Source organism: Martes martes (genome assembly GCF_963455335.1).
Source record: "Martes martes genome assembly, chromosome: 8".
NCBI classification, from domain to species: domain Eukaryota; kingdom Metazoa; phylum Chordata; class Mammalia; order Carnivora; family Mustelidae; genus Martes; species Martes martes.
The window spans coordinates 24,717,760-24,737,682 of NC_137895.1; the positions used below are offsets into that span (position 1 = coordinate 24,717,760).

The following is a 19,923-nucleotide window of genomic DNA, read 5'->3' on the forward strand; positions in this document are numbered from 1 at the left end:
TTTTGCTGAAGATTCTTCCTCACTGCTCAGTGTGGCCCTGACGTTTGGGACAATGCAGATCCACCCAGACGAACACAACAGCAGCATCACTTAATATCTATCTTCTCAGTAACAGCAAATGGCTACTTATCACATGCCCCCCCTCCAGAGAGGACCCCGTCATAGAAATTTCATGAAGCTCAGGGGCGCCTGGACAGCTCAGTCAGCTAAGTGTCCGACTCTTGACTTAGGCTCAGGCCATGATCTCAGGGTTGTGAGATCGAGCCCCACGTCGGGCTCTGCACTGAGCGTGGAGCCTGGTTAAGATTCTCTCTCTCTGCTCCTCCACCCTCCTTTCTCTCCCTTAAAAAAAACAAAAAACAAAAAAAGATCTCATAAAGCCCAAATGCCTTCTGAAATGTCACTCGGTCTGCTCGACTTTCCCTAGGAAGATATTATCTGGATCTGCTTGGAAGGCCCGGGTGATGTTCCATAATACGATCACACCTTCAGCCACTGAAAGCAAGAAACCAGGGAAGCATCCCACTGTAACCAATATCCCAAACCTCTTCTCTTGTGGACACCTTGGTCTGGGGATGGAGAAGTAACTGCCCTTTACACTCACACCGTGACTTTGGTCTATGGGCCCTAAGATGATCTTTTAAAGGGCCGAAGGAAGCTGCCTTGGTTGCTTTCTCCCTTTCCACTCTGCCACCGAGTCTGATGCAGCCCCAGCACGGGGACGGGCTCTTACCTGTGCGGTGAAGAAGGCTGGGGTGAGGGATCCCGAGGGGAGAGCTGGGCTGTTGAGGGCGATGGAGCCGATGTCAGTGCCGGAGAGCACCAGCGGGGGCGCGGAGATTTCCAAGCCTTTGGGTTTTTTGGCCTTTGGGGGAAGAGATGGAGACCTGGTCTTGGAGCCCGATGACAGGTTCAAGGGCTCTAGGGAATCGGAGTCATGGCAGGCGGCCTCCAGGAAGAGGCTTCTGTGTTCAGAAGGGAGGGGCGAGCTGGGGGACAGGGATGGGGACCGAGACGAGGAGGGTGAAGCAGACGAAATGCTGGCGGCATTTGGCAACATTAAAGAGGAGACCTTGGCTGAGGCCGACGAGGCCAGGAAGGCCTCAGATGTGGAGGGCAGGGGCACCACAGGCCTGCTGGCGTGCTTGTCGCTTTTATTGGTCACAAACCTGATGACAGTCCTGACTTCTTCCACGGGAGGGCTGTCTTCTGGCTGCTCCTCCAGCTTCTCTGTCTTGATGGCCTTGAAGGATTCTGGTGGGTTCTGCAGGGAATTAATGGTGAAGGACGAGTACAGGCCTGAGTGGATGTATTCGTTGCGGCTGGCGCTTTTGAGGGCCGACAAGCCGTGTCTGTGTGCCTCTCGGCCCTCGGCGGGGGCCTTGCACTCACTGTCCTGCAGCAAAAGGCTCTCCCGGCTGATCTCCACCGCGTGAGGGTCCATTTTCAATATCTCCGGGAAAGACACAAACTTGTACACAAACTTCTGCCCAATCACCTTTTTGATGATGTTCTGTGAACACAAGAAGGGACAGTGACAAGATCAGTGCACCAGAGAAACGGAGGAAGACGTGCGTTGGCAGGGGGAATTTGGCTGGCAGCAGCATGGAACATGCCTCCTGATGGACGCGTCTTGGCTACGGTGCTGCGGAAAAGGGACTCAGGCTGGAGGCAGCAGAATTCAATCTGCTTTCCAGTTCTGTGGTTACAAACGGTGTGAGCTTTGGCACAGTGATGGCCGTTTTTAGTTTCCTCATCTGTGAAGTAAGCGTTATTCTACCTAATAATGCCCTAGCCGTCCCCATTTGCTAAGGACTTACTATGTGGCCAGCAATGTCCATGCACCATCTCATAAGCATCTGTACGGAAATCCTAAACAGAAGGTGTTATTACCCAAAAACTAAATGATTGGACTCCCATTTTAAAAACTCAAGAAGATAAGCTTACAGCGCTTAAATAACCCACATGAGCCACATGGTAGGTAAGTGGTCGAAGCAGCGTTTCCTTCGCCATAATGCGGTATTGTCTTACCTACCTCTGGGACTTGTGAGAATTCAATGAAATAATAATAGGAAAGCCTTCTGTAAGCTGGAACACATTATAGAAATGTAAGTTATTATCACCAGCCACCACAATGTTTTCTTAAATCATGTAGCCATTTTTTTTCTTTTCAATTTTCTGCCAAGAAAGCCCCTGGAGGAAAAACAAATTGTCTACTTTGATATTTACATCACTCCTACAGTATTTTAAGTTGCTAGTATCTTCTACTGGCTCTTCAGTTTATGGCTCCGAGTCCTCAAACATTAGGATGTAAATGAAAACCAATAATCACGCCAGAAATGTTCACACCCCTTTGGGAGAACAGACTTCGTCGGAAAGGCTCTCTACTGTTCTTGCGGTTTATTACGTGGGAACATCAGCAAATATCTATCAAAGGTTTGTAGGGTGCAAGATGTTCCATGGAGACCAAGATGGTCTCCCTCAAGCACAAAGAGCTAGCAGCGCCATCCTGTGGGGAAAAGACCCAGAATGTTTCCTTGCAAACTGCTCCTTCTAAAACCTGGGTATTGAGTGAGGGTGTTAAAAAAAAAATCATTTGGGGGAGAACTACTTTAGAAGCAGTAACTCCTGTTGACACCTACTATATATGGGATTTGTGCACAAGCTCTCTGATCTGTTCTCATACCTCATCCTTCTGGAGGGTAGAAGGTGTCATCTTATGACACAAGCTCAGAAATGGGGAGTAATCCGTCCAAAAACCACCACGATCTTCTCATTCTGGAGCCTGAGCTTTTTCACATTTCCACAAAAATTTCGGTGGGGAGAGTCAAGGAACCTCTTAGTAGAGGTGAAATTTTCAAAATGGAGATGGCATGGACAGGTAACATTGTATTACTTCTAGGTGATCACCAAGTCTAGTGAACATGATCAACACACAGAGTGTAATATTTTTTTTCCTTGTGATGAGTACTTTTAGGATCTCCTCTCTCAGCAACTGTCAAATATACCACAGAGACAAAATTTAATTAAATTTGATGTTCCTTTTGTGATCATCGTTTGGTATATAAACATAAGTAGATTATGTTTTTGCCTTCCCTCTTGTTACATTAAAGCATGCTGTTTTGCAGTTTTCGTCCTTAAACAGATATCAAATCCCAGGAGTGAATTTATCCAGCCATCCGGAGGGGAGGGCATATTTACTATGCCACTGGGATTTCTGAGCAGGAATCCCTCAGGGCAGGCAGCGAAGGGAGGGACACACAATGTCCCTATTCAGCACCGGAAATCCCAGTAACGCAAATCTTGGCGAACCTCCGCTCAGCACCAGCCCACAGGAGGCTCCCATCCCCTGAGCACGTTAGATTCTTAGATTCGAGGCCTAACAGTCCCAGTGCCTGGCAGCCTGGTGCTGGGACTGCAAATTTAACCACCTGAATGCCATTTACCCCATCTGACCTCAACTGCACACTCAACACTAGCAAAGCTGAACACCATTTACACACCTTCCAAGAAATTCGGGAAACTTAGAAGTTCCACCCGGGCCTCGCTGGCAGCGTCTCGGTGGGCTCCCCACCAGGCATGGGTACACAACATGCCTAGGTGAAGTCCGCTCCCGGCAGGATAGGGTTAAATAAGGGTGCCACCTGACCCAGACTGGGTTCTCAGTAAGAAGAAAAGACACTTGCCTGGAGTGTTCTGCTGCTACGATTCTAAGATATTTCTGGTTTTCGTTAATATTTTTCTCCCTAGGTGAAAACTTTATGTTGTCCTCAGCCAGTTCCAACATCCATCTAAACTGACTGAGTCATTAAAGCCCAAATAATTACACAGAAAAAAAGAGAAACTGTATGGTCTGAATCATTTCTTCAGGCATGTTCTTGTAAAAAAAATTTTTTTAAACCTTTAATTTTAACCTTTAGCTTTATTATGGGTATTCAGAACGTAACATCTGAGTGGGGATTATATGCATAAGCAAACCAAGGAGTCATTTGGGGCTGTGATTAAAAATAACAAAAAGGCCTCTCCTGAAAATGGCTGGGGACTGGAAGGTAGTCTCAAAGAGCAGGGCTTTGATGTATTAAAAAGAACAAAGAAGGAGCATCTGTGGGGGGCTCAGTCGGTTGACCTGCGGCTCTTGATTTCAGCTCATGAAATCAAGGTCATGATCTTAGGGTCCTGGGACTGAGCCCTGCACTGGGCTCTGTGCTCAGTACAGAGTCTCCTTCTCCCTCTCCCTCTGCTCCTCCCCACCCCCCACCCTATCTTTCTCTCTCTCTCTCTCTCTCAAATAAATAAATAAAATCTGTGAAGAAAAAAAAAAAAAGGAACAACCCACATGACTATCAACTGACAAATGGATAAACAAAATGTGTATTCAGACTATAGAACATTTTCCAGCCATAAAAAGGAAATTAGTACAGACACATGCACCATGAATGCATTATGTGAAAGAAAGGCCGCCTATGTGATGATTCCATTTCTATCAAACGTCTAGAATAGACAAACCTAAAGAGACAAAAGAGTCATTTCCTAAGATTTGGGGGTGACATGGAAGAATTGAGGGGTCACACTAAAAAGTATGGGTTTGGGAGGGATAGTGAAAATGTCCTAAGGTTTACTGTGGTTTTGGACGCACAACTCTATAGATATACTCAAAGCCACTGAACTGTATGCTTTCAATGGGTCCACTGGATGGTATGCGAATCATATATCAAGGAAGCGGTTTCTTTTTTTTTTTAAAGAACATGAAGAATCTTTTCCCCCCAGCTTTACTGAGATGTAACTGACGTACAACATTGTGAAGTTTAAGATGTACAATATGAAGATCTGATGCATGTATATCATTGCAAAATGCTTACCACGATTAGGTTAGTTAACACATCCACCACTCACATAATTACCATTTTGTTGTGGTGGTGACAGCATTTAACTCTCCTCTCTTGGCAGCTTATAAGTAGGTAATACAGTCTTGTTAACTGCACTCACCATCCATACCTTAGGTCTCCATAACTTACTCATTCTGTGACTGGAAATTTATACCTTTGACCAACAACTGCTCATTTCCCCACCCGTCAGCCACCCGTGACCACTGCCGGTAACCACTCTACTCTCTGTCTCTAGGAGTTCTGCTTTTTTAGATTCCACGCATAAGCGAGATAATTCAGTATTTGTCTTTCTCTTATTCCATTTAGCATAATGCTCTCGAGGTCCATCCAAACATTTACATGGTTAAATGGAAGATGGTGGGAATCTTCTATGGCTGGATGGTGATGGTGATAACCCTACTCTGAAGATAAAAAAGGAGCCTCACAAAGGACACTGAATTCAGCCGTCGCAAGAGGGGCCCGCGGCAGCTGCTGCCTCTGGGGTGGGGGGAGCTACCAGGACGCCACCGGAGCTTTTGAGGAAAAGGTTACAGTGGCGGGGATGGAGCTGACCAGAAGGAGGAAGAACCTTTGGAAAGAACCAGTGTGGGCCTTGCTGGTCTATTCCAGCAGGAAAGACGGAGTGGATCTGGCTACCGGACAATCTGGGCATGAAGGGGTGTGGAGGGTGCAGGAAGGAGGTCAGGCCACTGTAGCCCCGCTGTCTGAGCCAAAAGGACAGCCCCTTGCCCTCCACGGGCAGACCCTGGGGTGTGCATGGGGTGGCATGCACGTTTGAAGATCTCTCTGTGGTCTCTGAAGAGTTTGCCCCGCAAGAAAAAGTAAAACCTGTTTAATCTTATTTGACTTTATGACAATGCTTTCAATAAGCAAATGTTAAATGTGTTGAGACTTGACTTGTGTACCAATGTAATTTTTCAAGTTAAAAGTGTCCCCAAAGGCCACATCCTATATCTGATTTTTCCCAGTTAATGAGGCAAAGCAAACATCTAGCCATCTAAAATGGAGAGGTGAGGGGCACCTGGGTGGCTCAGTGGGTTAAAGCCTCTGCCTTCAGCTCAGATCATGATCCCGGGGTCCTGGGATCGAGCCCCGCATTGGGCTCTCTGCTCAGCAGGGAACCTGCTTCCTCCTCTCTCTCTCTCTGCCTGCCTCTCTGCCTACTTGTGATCTGTCTGTCAAATAAATAAATAAAACCTTTAAAAATAATAATAATAATAAATAAAATGGAGAGGAGAATCCTTCCGCCTATACAAACAAGCTGGCTGTTAGAGGGAGGTCAGGGTATGCTGCTCTCAGGATTTCAGAGGGTCTTCAAACGGAAATCTCAAGGTTCTCAGTATGAAAAACCTGAGATCAGATGCTTATGTAAGGAAAGTGCTAGTCACCCAGTAAACCCCCAAAAACAAACGGATAAAGCAGGCCAAATTTTGCCTTTCTGACATTTCCTTGGGAATCTATAAGAACCTCCCTTTTCCCCTCCCCCAATCCCAAGAACATTTAAGTGTACGTTAAGCAACTACAGAATACTAAATAAAAAGTCCGGTCAAAACAAAACCAAAAAAAGAGAGAGAGAAGAGAAGAAAAGAAAAGAAAAAAAAAAAAAAAAGAAGAGTGTGCCCCACGAGGAGTCTGCTGAGAAAACTCACAGCATAGGGGACTAATAGATAGTACTTGCTGAGCACCTATTACCTGTCAGGCCAGGTACAAAGAACTTGACCACCGTTAACTCATTTAATCCTCTGAGAGACTGGAACTATTAGGATCCCCATCTTAGAGATGGGCAAACTGAGGCTCAGAGAGTATAAATTACCTATGTTCACAAGCTAGTACACAGGCAGTCTGATTCCAGAGCCCTTGGCCACAATGTAAGGGGATACAAGACTTGGGCTGAGACCGCCCAGGACAAAAGAGCGCTTGGGGACAGGCTCTTATTATGAAAAGTGATGTGAGTATTTACAGAAAGTCGGTTTTCTCACCCCTTCCTCCCGGACCCACAAGTATGTGTTGCCTACAGTTGCCTGGTAACCTGACAAATGCTGTCTGTGTCCAGCTGAGCAGAGTGACTTCTCCAGCATGGTTTTAGACCAACAGTTGCACACATCTACTTCCCTTTACACATGTGGGACCAGCCTCCCTGTTCATCATTTCCCATTCAGTGTGTTTCCACAACCAGACTGGATTCCTGACCCTACATCCCGTGTGAGGTCACAGGCAGCAAGGATGACCAACTTCAGGAGGGGAAACACAACATCCACCCCATACACCCCCCGTGGAAGTTCCAGGTGACAGCAGAAGCTGCTCCCACCACGGCCATGTCCGAGTTGGTGTCTTGAGATGGCAGGAGCTTCAAAGGCAAGCAGCCTGTTGGGGGCAGGACCATGGCGGCCATCTTGGGCAGAGCAACCCTTCCTGATTCACCAGCCACCTCTGGCAACGGAGGGACCAGGGAGAGTCTCCCTTAGTTACTTCCCGCTATGTTCTCTATGTTTTCTATGGAAAACATAGAGAACAAGTCAGTTTTCTATTTCCCTCCCTTCCCTGTTGCCCTGACAGGTAGGTTCCAGGCATACTGGTAAAAACAGAGGTGCCTGTAAGTGTGTTGAAATATGTAAACAGACACTCAACTCTGCCTTCTCCTCGCATTGAAGAGAAAGAAGGGGCCTGTGTAAATAATGCTGTACGGTGGATAAATTAGAAATGGGTCTACTGTATTGTGATCTTGAAAAAAAATTATATGTAGTGCTAGGTAATGAAGAGATGCTCGAGGAATTCAATTTACCTTCTTAATTTTGATGTTATGAAGGATAATATTAAATTAACTACATGTTTGTTGAGTGAATGGCTCTCACTATAAAGAGAATTGACCCAGGCAGGAACCCGGAGGCTTTACCCCATGAGAGAGACAATTTTCTGTGGCTGATCCCCAGGCTGGTTCAAGCTCCACGAAAAATGTGTCCCATGTGTATAAGTGTATGTGCTTTCTTGTTGGCATTTTCAGACTGAAAACTCCCAGACATATGGTAAGGGCCATAAGCAAAACCTTACAACCCCATACCTCCTGTGAGAGCTGAATAAACTTGGATTGCACGTATCCACATCCATGGCAAATACGAGCAGTCTGTGTCGGCTCTGCCCTGGCGCCCCGATTTTGATCTAAGGTCATGCACCGGACTTGCCAGTGCTCAGACTTCTCAACACAGCTGTCGCTTCTCCCCAGGCTGCTCGTGGCCCCAGGAGGACCCAGACTAGTTATGGGATCCCCATCAGCATGGCTACCATGCCCTTGCCTCCCCAACATGGGAGGGTTTCCAGGAACCGCAGGACGCCTGCCCTCTGATTCTGCAACTCTCCTATCTTGTTCTCAAAACGGAGAGATGTCGGCGGCTCCTGAACACAGCAGGAAAGGTGGTGTAGGACATTCTTCCTAACAGCCCGATCTCTTCCTAATCTCATAGCAGCAGGGGCTGCAGAGGAGAGAGTCCTAGATCCTTCGTAAATACCCACTTGGCTCTGTCACAAAGGCTGCCAGTGGGATTATAAGGAGTGGTTCTAGAGAGTCAACTGCCTCAGTTTCCCCATCTATAAAATGGGGACTGATCTACCATCTGCTTCATGGGATTGAATAAGATAATCCATATAAAGCTTACAGCAGAACACCTGCTACAGCCACACGTGATAACCCCCAATACATAGCAGCTCTCAGTATTAGTATTTTTGTCCTCCCATGTAAGCAAAAACAAAACATAAAATCCACTTCCTATCCACTCCAGTGGCAAACAAACAGTAAAAATTAAACCTCCTAGAAGGCTGTGCATATCCCCCTCACTCTGTCCACAGTCCTGGGTACCACACTGGGGCGTATGGCAGACAGAATTATATCTGGTTTATATATCTCAATCAATGGGGGGAAACATGATGTTTTATTTAGTTGGGTTCAGACAAAAAATAGACACAAGGCTTACCGTATACCATGCCTAGCGTGGCCAGCCCTTGACATGCACTGTGAAGGAAATCTCACACACTCCAATTAATTCAGGGTTCGGGTGCGGTGGGGAGAGGGCCAGCCCTGGGGACAGCAGATGTGAAATGCAAGGGTCCCGTTCCAAAGGCCATGGCAGCTTCAGCAGAAAGGCAGCACATCCAGCCTGGCAAGCGGTAAGGACACTAAGCAGACACCCCTCTGAGCTCCACTGCTCTCCACTGCTTAGAGCAGGAAACATACTGCCCAGGCAGGAGGGAGCAGCCCAGCTCTGCAAGGTCTGCCGTTGCTGCACCTCAAGGGGAGGGCCATGTGAGATGCTGACCCTGAGCGCCCGTACGCAGGATCTCGGGGCAGGGCAAGAGAGATGGATTGAGTCTGAGGATGTTCATCTCACCACAGTAGAGATCCTACTTGAAAGGAACCTGTGGCCAGAAAGGGCCCGGGAAAGAAGCAAACACTGATGCGCGCTGACCACGGACCAAACTCGCACAGCCACCTGGCAAGATGGGTGCTGGGATCCCATTTTAGAGATGAAGAAGTCAAGGCTATTGATGGGAAGGAAGGTGAGACCCAATTTCCGATCCCACAATGGTGGGTTAGATAACAGGAGGCCTTAGAGTGGAAAACCACCGAGCTGTTGTAGAGGACAAAACAGTGTTAACATTTCCCTTCCATGTGCCTTTCAATGCACATTAGCTGAAAAAAAGCAGCACTTACGTGTCCGTTGTCTTAATGAAACAACTACATACACGGAATACAGGAAGAAAAAATAAACCTCAAAAGAGGTAAAAGTGTAGTATTTCTTTTTCGCTCCTCTGCTTTTTCACAGTGAATAGCATGCATTCCGTATGTATTAATTGTCAAAATAAGCATTCTTCCCGCCCAAGAAAGCAGCAGGCTCTGAAAAGCTTACTAGCCCGAGACCCTGCGGCTTGTCGCTGGTGGAGCTGAAGCTTAAACCAATTCTAAGGAGTGCCAAGACGGGAGCCTTTTTTATCCCACGGCCGCACCCTCTCCCAGAAAGCAGCTGCCGTTGGCTCAGAGGCTGCTGTTCAAGTCAGTATTCCAGAGTAATCGTGGGGTAACCGCAGAGCGCCTGGGAAACCAGCTTTGTGTCAGGGAAGCAAGGTGGGTGCTCGGGAACAGTCATTTCCAGCTCCTCGTGAGGAAGACCCACTTTCCCTAAAGTCTGTTCCTCTGCTGGAAATAGAAGCGCTTCTCCACTCCCGGGGGGGGGCGCGGTGCCACGCTGCTGGAGACCCTGTGTGAGGCCCCAGGGACCCGGCGGTTCCACTTCAGCAGACGGGACAGCAAAAGCCCACCTTGAAGTGGGTGACATTCAGGAGACAAAGCTGATGGGAAAACAAGAGGCAGCGGGCCTCCACATCCACAGCCTGACTGGAGGAGTGCTCGGAGGGGAGCGCGGACAGCACCGGGAGCGCCGGCCAGCCTCTCTGAGCCTTGATGGGCCAGACGCTAAGTAGAACCAGCACTGGGTGAACCGACCTGGGTCCGAATCCCAGTTTGTCTACTTCCTCTGACCTTGGAAAAGGTACTGAACTTCTAGAAGCCTCCGTTTGCTCATCTCTAAGAGCAGAACAATACTGCACAGCATCTTTTTTTCTAAAAAATCAATATGTCAGTGCCTCACTCATACAGGTCCTCCAAACATGACCTCTCACCTAGTACAATGCCACTTGGCAAGCAATGATCTAACTGTACAGCAACCCCACGATACCACACTGTCCTTTCACTGTAGTCGGCCTTCAAATAATCTAAGTTCCTTTTTTTAAAAAGATTTTATTTTTAAGGGCGCCTGGGTGCCTCTGTCATTAAGCGTCTGCCTTTGGCTTGGGTCATGATCCCAGGGTTCTGGAATTGAGCCCCACATCAGGCTCCCTGCTCAGCGGGGAGCCTGCTTCTCCCTCTCCCACTCCCCCTGCTTGTGTTCCCTCTCTCACTGTGTCTCTCTTTGTCAAATAAATAAATGAATAATCTTGGGGAAAAAAAATAACAGATTCTATTTTAAGTAATCTCTACACCCAATGTGGGGCTTGAACTTATAACCCTGAGATCGAGAGTTGCATGTTCCACCAGCCGAGCCAGCCAGGCGCCCCTCAAATTGCCTAAATTCTTTATATGGGTACCTCACTGTATAGTTTCCTGAAGGCTTATGCCTTACATGAGGCAATCCCTACAACACTTTGATACCCATTTTACAGATGAGGGGCCCAGGGCATCAGGCTTAGTTCACCAACGAGTAAGTAGCAGAGACGAGTCTCGAGGCCACTGGTTCCCAGCCAACACCCCGGCTTCAGCTCCTCGTTTTGGGTTCCCGTCCAGACCACTGGCTGACTCACCCTTTCCGGACACAAAACCTGACTGTCCTCTCTCCAAAGTTAGAACAAGTCCTCACTGTAGGAGTCATGCTCCAAGCTCCTCCTCTATAACAAGCAAGCATTCTTTCGGCAGCGTTTCAGACACTTTCATACGGAAGGCTCCTGGCTAAGCTCTGAGGAACAGAAGAGGAAGTGAATCGGGGTCCCTCCTGGAAGCATCTGACTGTTGGGGCCGTACTGAGCTCTGCCACGGACCTGTTGCGGGCAGCCTCACCTCACACCTGCCACCCTGAGGAGCAGCCTGAGAGGACTGCAACCCAGCAACCCGAGCTGCCTCTCCCCGGGCCCGTCTTTCCCGTCAGCATTGAGTTAGTTGTATGGTACCCACCTCCCCGCCCCCACAAATTCATTCCCACCCGAAAGCTCAGAATATGACTTTATTTAGAAACGACATCTTTGCCCATGTCACCAGAGAAGGATGTTGGGACAGAACCATCAGGGAGTTAGGGTCAACACTAAAGTCAACACCTAGTGCCCTTACGGCAAGAGGAAAGGCTCCGGAAGACACCCAGGGAGGAAGGTACAGAAGGAGGAGAGGGACAGACGCAGAGACTAAGCCTTGAGCCACAGCCGAGGGACGGTGAGGATGGCCAGGGCCACCAGAAGCTGGCAAAGGCCAGGACGCATCCTCCCCGAGAGCCCTTGAAGGGAGTGTGCACGGCCTAGTGGACACCTTGATTTTGGACTTCAGGCCTCCAGAACTTTGAGAGAATACTCTTCTGTTGTTTTGAGCCACCAAGTTTGCGATCCTTTGTTAAGGCAGCCCTAGGAAACAGACTGTCCCCCCAAGACTCTGTCCAGCAGGGCAGGGGGCACGGCCTTTCCCGAGGGCATGGCCTGCCCGTGGGCAGCTGCACTACTGCACGCACCGAGACAGGTGGAGCCTGAGCGGTCCTCCGTCTGAAGCTTAAGCCTGGAGCGCGCACACCAGCTCACACGCACGCGTGCACACACACACACACATCCACAGCCCACTCTCAACTTCTAAGAATAACGTGCCGCCCGTAAAGAGGTCCAACTTGGTCTTAGAATTGGCTGACTTGTGGGGGAGGTTCCATTGTGGTTTGGGTTGAGATTTCTTTCTTCCCTGGCATGGCTAGACAGCAGCGTGAACCGTCTCTCCAAATTCGGCCAGCCTGACATGGGAGGGCTGCTCAGCCTTGCTGCCTGAGCCCCGTGCTCGCTCGAAGGCCTGCAAACTAGAGAAGCCTGGCAGGATGCCCAACCTCGGACTGGACATGAGGAGCATTTTTCTGCCCTCTCTGGGCTCGGGGCTGCTTCTCCTGGACTGAGACTGCTGTCTCCCTGCTGGCTCACTTTCAGCACTCAAGGGTATTTTTATTAAAGTCCTCTGGAGTGTTAACACAACAAAATGTAAAACTGGTCCCCCAGCATGTGCTTGGCTGGGCAGGGAGCTGCCAACAATGACTTCGAGCAGCCACCTCCAGCGGGAAGGGCAGGGAGCTGCAGGTGGTCTGGGAGCATGTTCTCACCCTGGCTTGGCCACCGACACTCCTGAACATCCACCTGCCCACTTGGGTCCTCACTTGCTAAAGGACGGGCAGGCAGGCAGGTTTCTCAGCTCCTGTGCGGTGCCAACACCCCGAGATGACAGACTTCTTTCTGTGCTACAGGGAAGCCCGCTTGCTTGTTTCACGCTCATCCTGCATTCATTTGGCACCACTGCATGCCAGATGCTGCACAGAACTGGACTTGGTAAGGAAAACCAGCACACGATTGGCAAGATAGGCACAAGGATGTTGGAAGAGAGTGAAGGTAATGCCGAGTGCAGACATCAGGTGGAGGAGAAGCAGAGAGGGTGTGGAGAGCAGCTGGAGTGGACCAGGCAGAAAAGGCCAAGGGAGAGCCCGGGGAAGGAAGAAGTCTGAGTAGAGGCCCAGAGAGGGTGGCAGGCTGGGGTGGTGCAGGAGAGGCAGTCAGTTAGGGGCCAGATGGTAAGGGGGTCTGGAGTCTTTCCAGGAGGCTGCAGGATGCCGGGCAGGCACACGGGCAGAGGAGGGCCATGCTTGGATCTGGCTTACATCTAGGAAGTGGGTGGGGGGAGGGTCCTGGGGCCGCCAAGCCTCCTGCTTTCAGCTGGCTCAGAACGCTGCCAGCCTTTTCCCCATTGTCATTTTGAACAAACAGGGGTTGGTCTCCCCTCTCGGCCTGCCCTTGGGCGATCATCAGCAATCTCAGGAATGCGGGGTTCAGGTCTGGGCCCGAGGCTCTATAGCTGTGTGATCGTCTGGCTTCATGATGCTGAGCACGGACCTTGGGCTCAAGCGTCGTAGACAGACAGCTCTGCCGCCTACCAGCGGTTTCATCTTGGATCTATCACTTAACCTCTCTGAAACTCAGCATCCTACCTCTAAAATGGGCCCATTACCAACTGTGACAACAGGCATTTCACATGTTAGAAGAGGAGTCCATAAATGTAAAAATATCTAGCACGGTGCTGGCTTAACACACATCCTCCGTACAAGTGCGCTTCCTCTCCGTATGTCACAAACCGGGGGTAGGAGCTGAGGTAAACCGTTGTCAGAGCACAGGCAGGAGGTGTGGGGTGGGGGTGGGAGACCCAGAGGAGCAGCTGGGCCGGTGGGTGGGTAGTAGGCGGTATGATGTGAATGTTAGGGGTTCTGTCAGTTTGTCTACACAACCACTGAATTTTCCTGCAGCTAGAAGCTGTCCAGAAGCAGGAACACTCATGCCGGCAGACCAGTGTGGGCTTGGGCAACAGCCTGACGTAAGTGGATTTGGCTAGGCGGCTGGAGCATTGGCAGCCAAACACCAAGCCCAGCAGCCCCATCAGCACAGTGTTGAAGGTACTCCCAAGACTCCGGGTGTTTCTTAGCAACTGCCCTATTTGGGGGAACACGGAGTGCCACCACGAAGCTAGCTTGGAGACATGTGCAAAACAGCTCCCCCCACCCACCACGCAGTGCCCCACCACCACCACCATGCCAACCTCCTGGCCCCCTCAGGTCAGCCGCTCATTCCCAGAGCAGTGTGACCAGACTAGAAAACCTTCCCGAGGCCATCAGCTCCCCAATCCCCCTCCCTCGCTGGGTAGCTTCCAGGACCAAAAGCTTCCAGAAAGGCCCTGGTTATCCCCTCAGCCCCCAAGCAAAAGTGTAGTTGCCATCTGTTGTACTTCAAACCATCTAAGCAGCTGACGTGACAGGAAGGGGACAAAAAAGACACCTAACAAAAACGCCAGACCCCTAACACTCAGAGCCAGAGCTGGGCACAGGGGGCAGCTTTGATGTACAAAACACTCCTGAACAGAGCCCAGGAGAGACGGGTCGTCTGTGGAATTTCACCACCAACAGAAGCCTTCCAGAAAGTTCCAGGATGCAAACGCTTGCTGGACTTTTGTTCTTTCTCCACTCTGACAGACAGTAGTACATCATTTTATCTTCATAAAATTTATTTTGGGGAATTAGAGAACTCTGCCAGGGCCAGGCTTCTTGGCACAGGCAGGCGATCTCAGATATGTATTATTAACACGAACATTTTCCTGTCGTGATTGCACACCCAATTTAAAATAAATTATCCAATTAAGCTGAGAAGGTGACGCGGTCTACTTCCAGGAATATGCTGCCAGAGACTCTGTCTTGACTGTTCTCCCCTGAACCTCTTCCAATTAAGCAGAGACCATTCGGGACACGGTGAGGATAAGCTGGGATGTTGCTGTGGAGACCGGAGGGTTTTTCATCATATCGCCGTTGCAATCTCCTGATGAGAAGGGAGCTGGCAGAGCTCGCGGCCTCCCCCTGGGAGGAATGCTCACCGCCAACAACAACAAGGACAAAAGCTCCGTTGGACAGAAAAAGGACGAGGGATTGCGTCAGCTTCCAGATCTCCTGCGGCTAGCTCCGAGAGCCTGCGGCGGGAGCCTCCTCCGGGAAGTCAGCTGCCCCGAGTGCAAGCCGGCCCTGCAGCCGGCCACGCAAGCCAGCCGTGCAGCCCCACCGGCGGGCAGATCCTGGGAGGGGCACGCACGCCCTGACCTGAAGGGGCCACAGGGCCAACTCGGGGCCGACTCAGCCAGCCCCGAGAAGTCAGTATGTGCTAACCTGGCCAAAAAGATCGGGGCTTGGGGGGACAGGGGGTGAAGCGGGACACCATCAATGCCAAGAAGAGCATGGGGAGATAAAGAGGTTTCTTTCTAAAATGCAAATCTGCCCACAGCACTCTTCCACTTCCAGCCGTCGCCATGAAGTTCCAACCGTTCCACATAACGCGCTGCATACTCCGTGCCCCACTCACTCTTCCCACCCCCTGTCCCCCTTGTTCCCTGGAGAACCCTGGGACTCCCCTGGGAAGCCAAAAGTCAAACTCCCGGCCTCATGCACATGTTGTTCCCTTCGTCAGTGCATCCCTCCCCAACATGGTCCAGCCTGATAAACCCGATCTCATTGCTCCAGGCCTGGGCAGGTGTCCTGACCTCCGGGGTCCTCCCCTCTGCCTTTACTTCCCGCCGCTGCCCTGGAAGATGCTGGCATCATGGCCAGGCTAGCACTCTGCTATAACTGCCCGCGCAGGTCTGTTTCCCCAGCCACCGCACAGCCAGCTGAGGGCAGCAGCTGTGTTTTTAAAGGTAGGGCTGAACCTGGGAAGAAAAAAAGCACAGGTGAAAGAAAGAGGGAAAGAATATCTTCTCGAGAGGGATGGAGAACTAAAAACCTCCCAGAAGCTACCGAAGAGGGGGGACAGCCGCAGCACGTCATGCCTCTCAAGCTTGGGCCCATGGGTGTGGGCACGCTCTGGGCTTTGACCTCTCTCTCCTCTCCACTCCACCAAGAGAGGTTTAAGAACGAGGTCTGGGTTGTTAACGAGTGAAAGAGTCATTAATCTCGTTCACAAAGCCAATCTCTGAGAGACATTGTAGAGGTTGTAGAAGGACCTCTAGAAGACTCCATTTCACTCTAAGAGAGATAAAAAATCAAACCATCCCCCCCCCCCCCAAATTCCAACCATCAGAACTACAACGAACAAAGCCACGTCCCAGGACACAGAGTGAGACTATGGGAAACGAGTGGGTTGGGGAGGTCTTGAACTGAGCAGGCAAGAACTAGCTGTTTTTTGGGCTCATGGGCTTGGACGCAGCCTCCTTCCTCCACCTGCACATTTCCAAGCTGACCGAGCGCCTTCGGTCCATGCCCGAGGAATACAACGGGCTGCGTCCTAACCTGGGCATCACTCCTTCCTTGGAATTCTACCTGGGTTTGCCCAGCAGCCTCTTCAAAAGCTATAAGTGGGGGCAGCAGGTCCTTGTCAGTGCTTAGCTGCAAACCCCTGACCCCCCAGCCTTCCCTGATGGCGTGTGTGACGGGCAATCCCCAGACACGCAGACAGAGGGAGGAACACCAGAGGTCTCCTATCATGGCCACAGCTAAACCAGGATGGGCTCCAAGTCCCCTATTAGAGTCATTTGCTCCTCCAGCGCAGAAGGGGACTCCTTCATCTTTGCGTCAGTGCTCCAGTGCTGGGTATGTGACAGGCCCTCCATGACACACCTATCATAGACTCTAGCTTCACACCTGTTGTTGAGTCTAGCTGCTGTCCCGGTCACACCGTTTTCCTTCAGAATGTGTGGCATTGATCACAACTTTGAAAATGTGAATGAAAGTCTGGCAGTGTCTGAAATATATGTGAAATATATATGAAACATATGACAAATGAAGTATGTCCCCCAAACAGAGATGCTGAATCCTGCCGCCCCCTCCCTGCACCTTGTACCTCTGAACGGGATCTTTAGAAATAGGGTTTTGCAGACCTAACTGAGCTAAGAGGAGGTCATGAGAGTGGTCCTAATCCAGTAGGACTGGTGTCCTTAGAAGAGGGAAATTCGGAGAGAAACACACAGGAATAACATCACGTGACAAGCCAGGCAGAAACCGGAGTGATGCGGGGGCTGCCCAAGGGACACAAGGACCTACGGCCCCCACCAGAGGCTAGGAAGAGGCAAGGAAGGATCCACCCAGAGTCTCAGAGGGAGTACGGCCCTGCTGACACTGATCTTGGACTTCTGGGCTCCACGTCTGTGAGACAATACATTTCTGTTGTTCTAAGCCACACACTTGGTGGTTACAACCGTCCAGGACACTAATCCAGTTTTGTGCTATATTAACAGGCTACTGTCAGGCAGTGCAGGGAGTTTCATCAGCCCAGATAACGGGGGGACGAGCGCTGGGGGTGTGTACTTAGCAGGTGCCTGACACTGTGCTGAGTACCTTGCACACGAGCTCACACTGAATCCTCACACCACCCGCTGAGGGAAGGTGCTGCTACGAAGCTCCCTTACCCATGGGGAAACTGACGCTCAGAAGCCGAGTGTCCACTCCAGCCCAGAGAGCGCTGAATGCAAAGCTCCTGCTGGCTGCTCCAACTGGGGGTGCTCAGAGAAGGGTGTTCCTCAGAGGCACAAGGAAGCATCATTGAAATAGTAAAGCATCTTAGTCACTGAATTTCAGAAGGGCTTCCATATACAAAGATAGGCAGTTGGGTAAAGAAACCATAGTCATCCATCTTCAGTCGCCCAGGATCTGACCTCATCCGACCTCTGGGTGTGCTCACGTAGGAAGGTGGTACACAGGTCCAAACTTTCTTCTTTGCAGTTGTCTGAATTTTTCAAATTAGCGATGAGGATCATTTCTCTGGCTAACGCTTGGTAGCACCTACTGTATTTTGAGCACGATTCTCAGAACCGACTGTGTGTGAACTCAGCTGACCTGCACCCCCACGCCCCACCACGGTACAGGCTCTACTATCAGACCCATTTTAGGAAGGAAGCTGAAACCAAGGGGAATCAGGCAAAGCACTCACAGTCACGGAGCTGGATTTACACCCAGCAGTCTAGCCCAAAGTCCATGCTGTGAACCACCTTGCTATAGTGATGGATGGTGGGGGGCTGCAGAGGGGATGGGGAGGGGGGAAGGTTCTTGAGGAATGACGATTAAAGTGTCTCAGCCCCAAACAGATACAATTAGCCCATATATCATTCGCTCTGACGCCTTCTACAAAGTACTGCACACATTTTCCACTTTTTTTTCCCTCTGTCCATGTCTAATATTCTGGAATGAGCTAAAAATATAACCTACAACAACAACAACAAAAAATAATGACATTCTCATGCTTGCAGGAAAGCTTCCCTATCAGGACACACCAAGGGAGGGGCAGTCTGAGCCAACAGTGGAGAGACGCAGGCTAGCAATGGACAGGAAAGCCAAAGGGAGAGAAGAATGCAGCCAAAAGGCTGGGGAGTCACCAACCTTAGGCCACCTGTACAGCGGACTCTGGATGGATGGACAGGACTGGAGAATGGAGGAGGGGGCTGGGGAGGACGCTGAAAGGCAGAGAGGGTCACACTGAGAGCGGGGAACCATGACGAATGCCTACAGAGCACAATGGGACACAAGGAGGAGCACGTGGCCAGGAGCTTCCCATTCACAGACCCTCCTCCATTCCGCCTCTCGGGTTAGAAACCAAACCGTGTGAGACTGCCATTTTTGTGGGGTCAAAATGGTCAGATGATGGCAATTTCTTACGGTTCAATGTATACACCTAGTCACAGAGTAACACGGGCAAGGTTGAGAAAAGTGTTAAGCATGGGGGCACCTGGGTGGTTCAGTCGGTCGAGCATCTGACCCACGATTTCAGCCAAGGTCATGCTCTCAGGCTCGTGGGACAGAGCCCCTCATTGGGCTCCGCGCTCAGCAGGGAGTCTGCTTGAGACTCTCTCTCTCCCTCTCCCCCTGCCCCTCCCCCTGCTCGCATGCGGGCTCTCTCTAAAATAATGAAATCTTTTTAAAAAGTGTTCATCACGAAATGTAAAATCTACTATAATTTTTGTAACCTTTGCATTTCTCCCCTTTCCCTCTCCCTCCCCCGCCTTCCTCTCCTCTCCTTCATTCTCTGCCCCCTCTTCTTTCCTCCCTTTGTATTTTAAGCTGTATCAGGAATCTAATGATCACACTTACTCATCATTTCAGGGCATTTCATGAGAAAGATTCAAATGCCCGTACACACACATGTGTACTGTGTACATGCCTATATAGTGTGTACATGTGTGTACCACACACACACACGCATGTATATTATATATACTTGCATGGATACCGTATTCATGTGGACATGTGCTGTGTGCACATATGCATATTAGCATGTGCACTGCATACATGCACAGGTACATTGGGCATGCACACATATATTGGCTGCACATATGTGTTGTGCACACACATATATTGTGTGCACATGCATGCACACTGCATGCATGTACATTGCATGCATGCACATGTGCATGGCACACCTGTGTGTAGTGCACGCACATGTGCAATGTGTACATGCGTGTAGCACACACATATCATGTGTCCATGCGTGTGTCTTGTGTACATGTGAGTGTACCATGTACAAACCTGGGTACTATGTACACGTGGAAGGAAGGACATAAAGTGTCCTCCCGTGGTGGCCACGCCTGTGTGACTCGCTGGACAAGAGCTGCTCCTGCCCTCACTGTTCACACAAGCTGGCTGCTCACAGGTCACGTGGCCAAACCTCAGGCTCAGCACCGATGGGAGAAGAAAGGGACAAGAGGGCAAGGAGGTCACAGCGGCCACTCGGACCCCGGACCCAATGGTAGCAGGGC

At 50.3% G+C, this 19,923-nt stretch overlaps 1 protein-coding gene across 2 annotated transcripts in view; it reads right to left on the reverse strand.

Annotated features, from left to right (window-relative positions):
* The window catches only part of ELK3 (ETS transcription factor ELK3), a 72,481-nt gene that overhangs the window by 17,766 nt on the left and 34,792 nt on the right, over positions 1-19,923 (reverse strand). For both annotated transcript variants that reach the window (XM_080810767.1, XM_080810766.1), the window contains exon 3: positions 734-1,513. In XM_080810767.1, the coding sequence (XP_080666893.1) occupies positions 734-1,513 (780 nt within the window). The remainder of the gene's footprint in view (positions 1-733; positions 1,514-19,923) is intronic.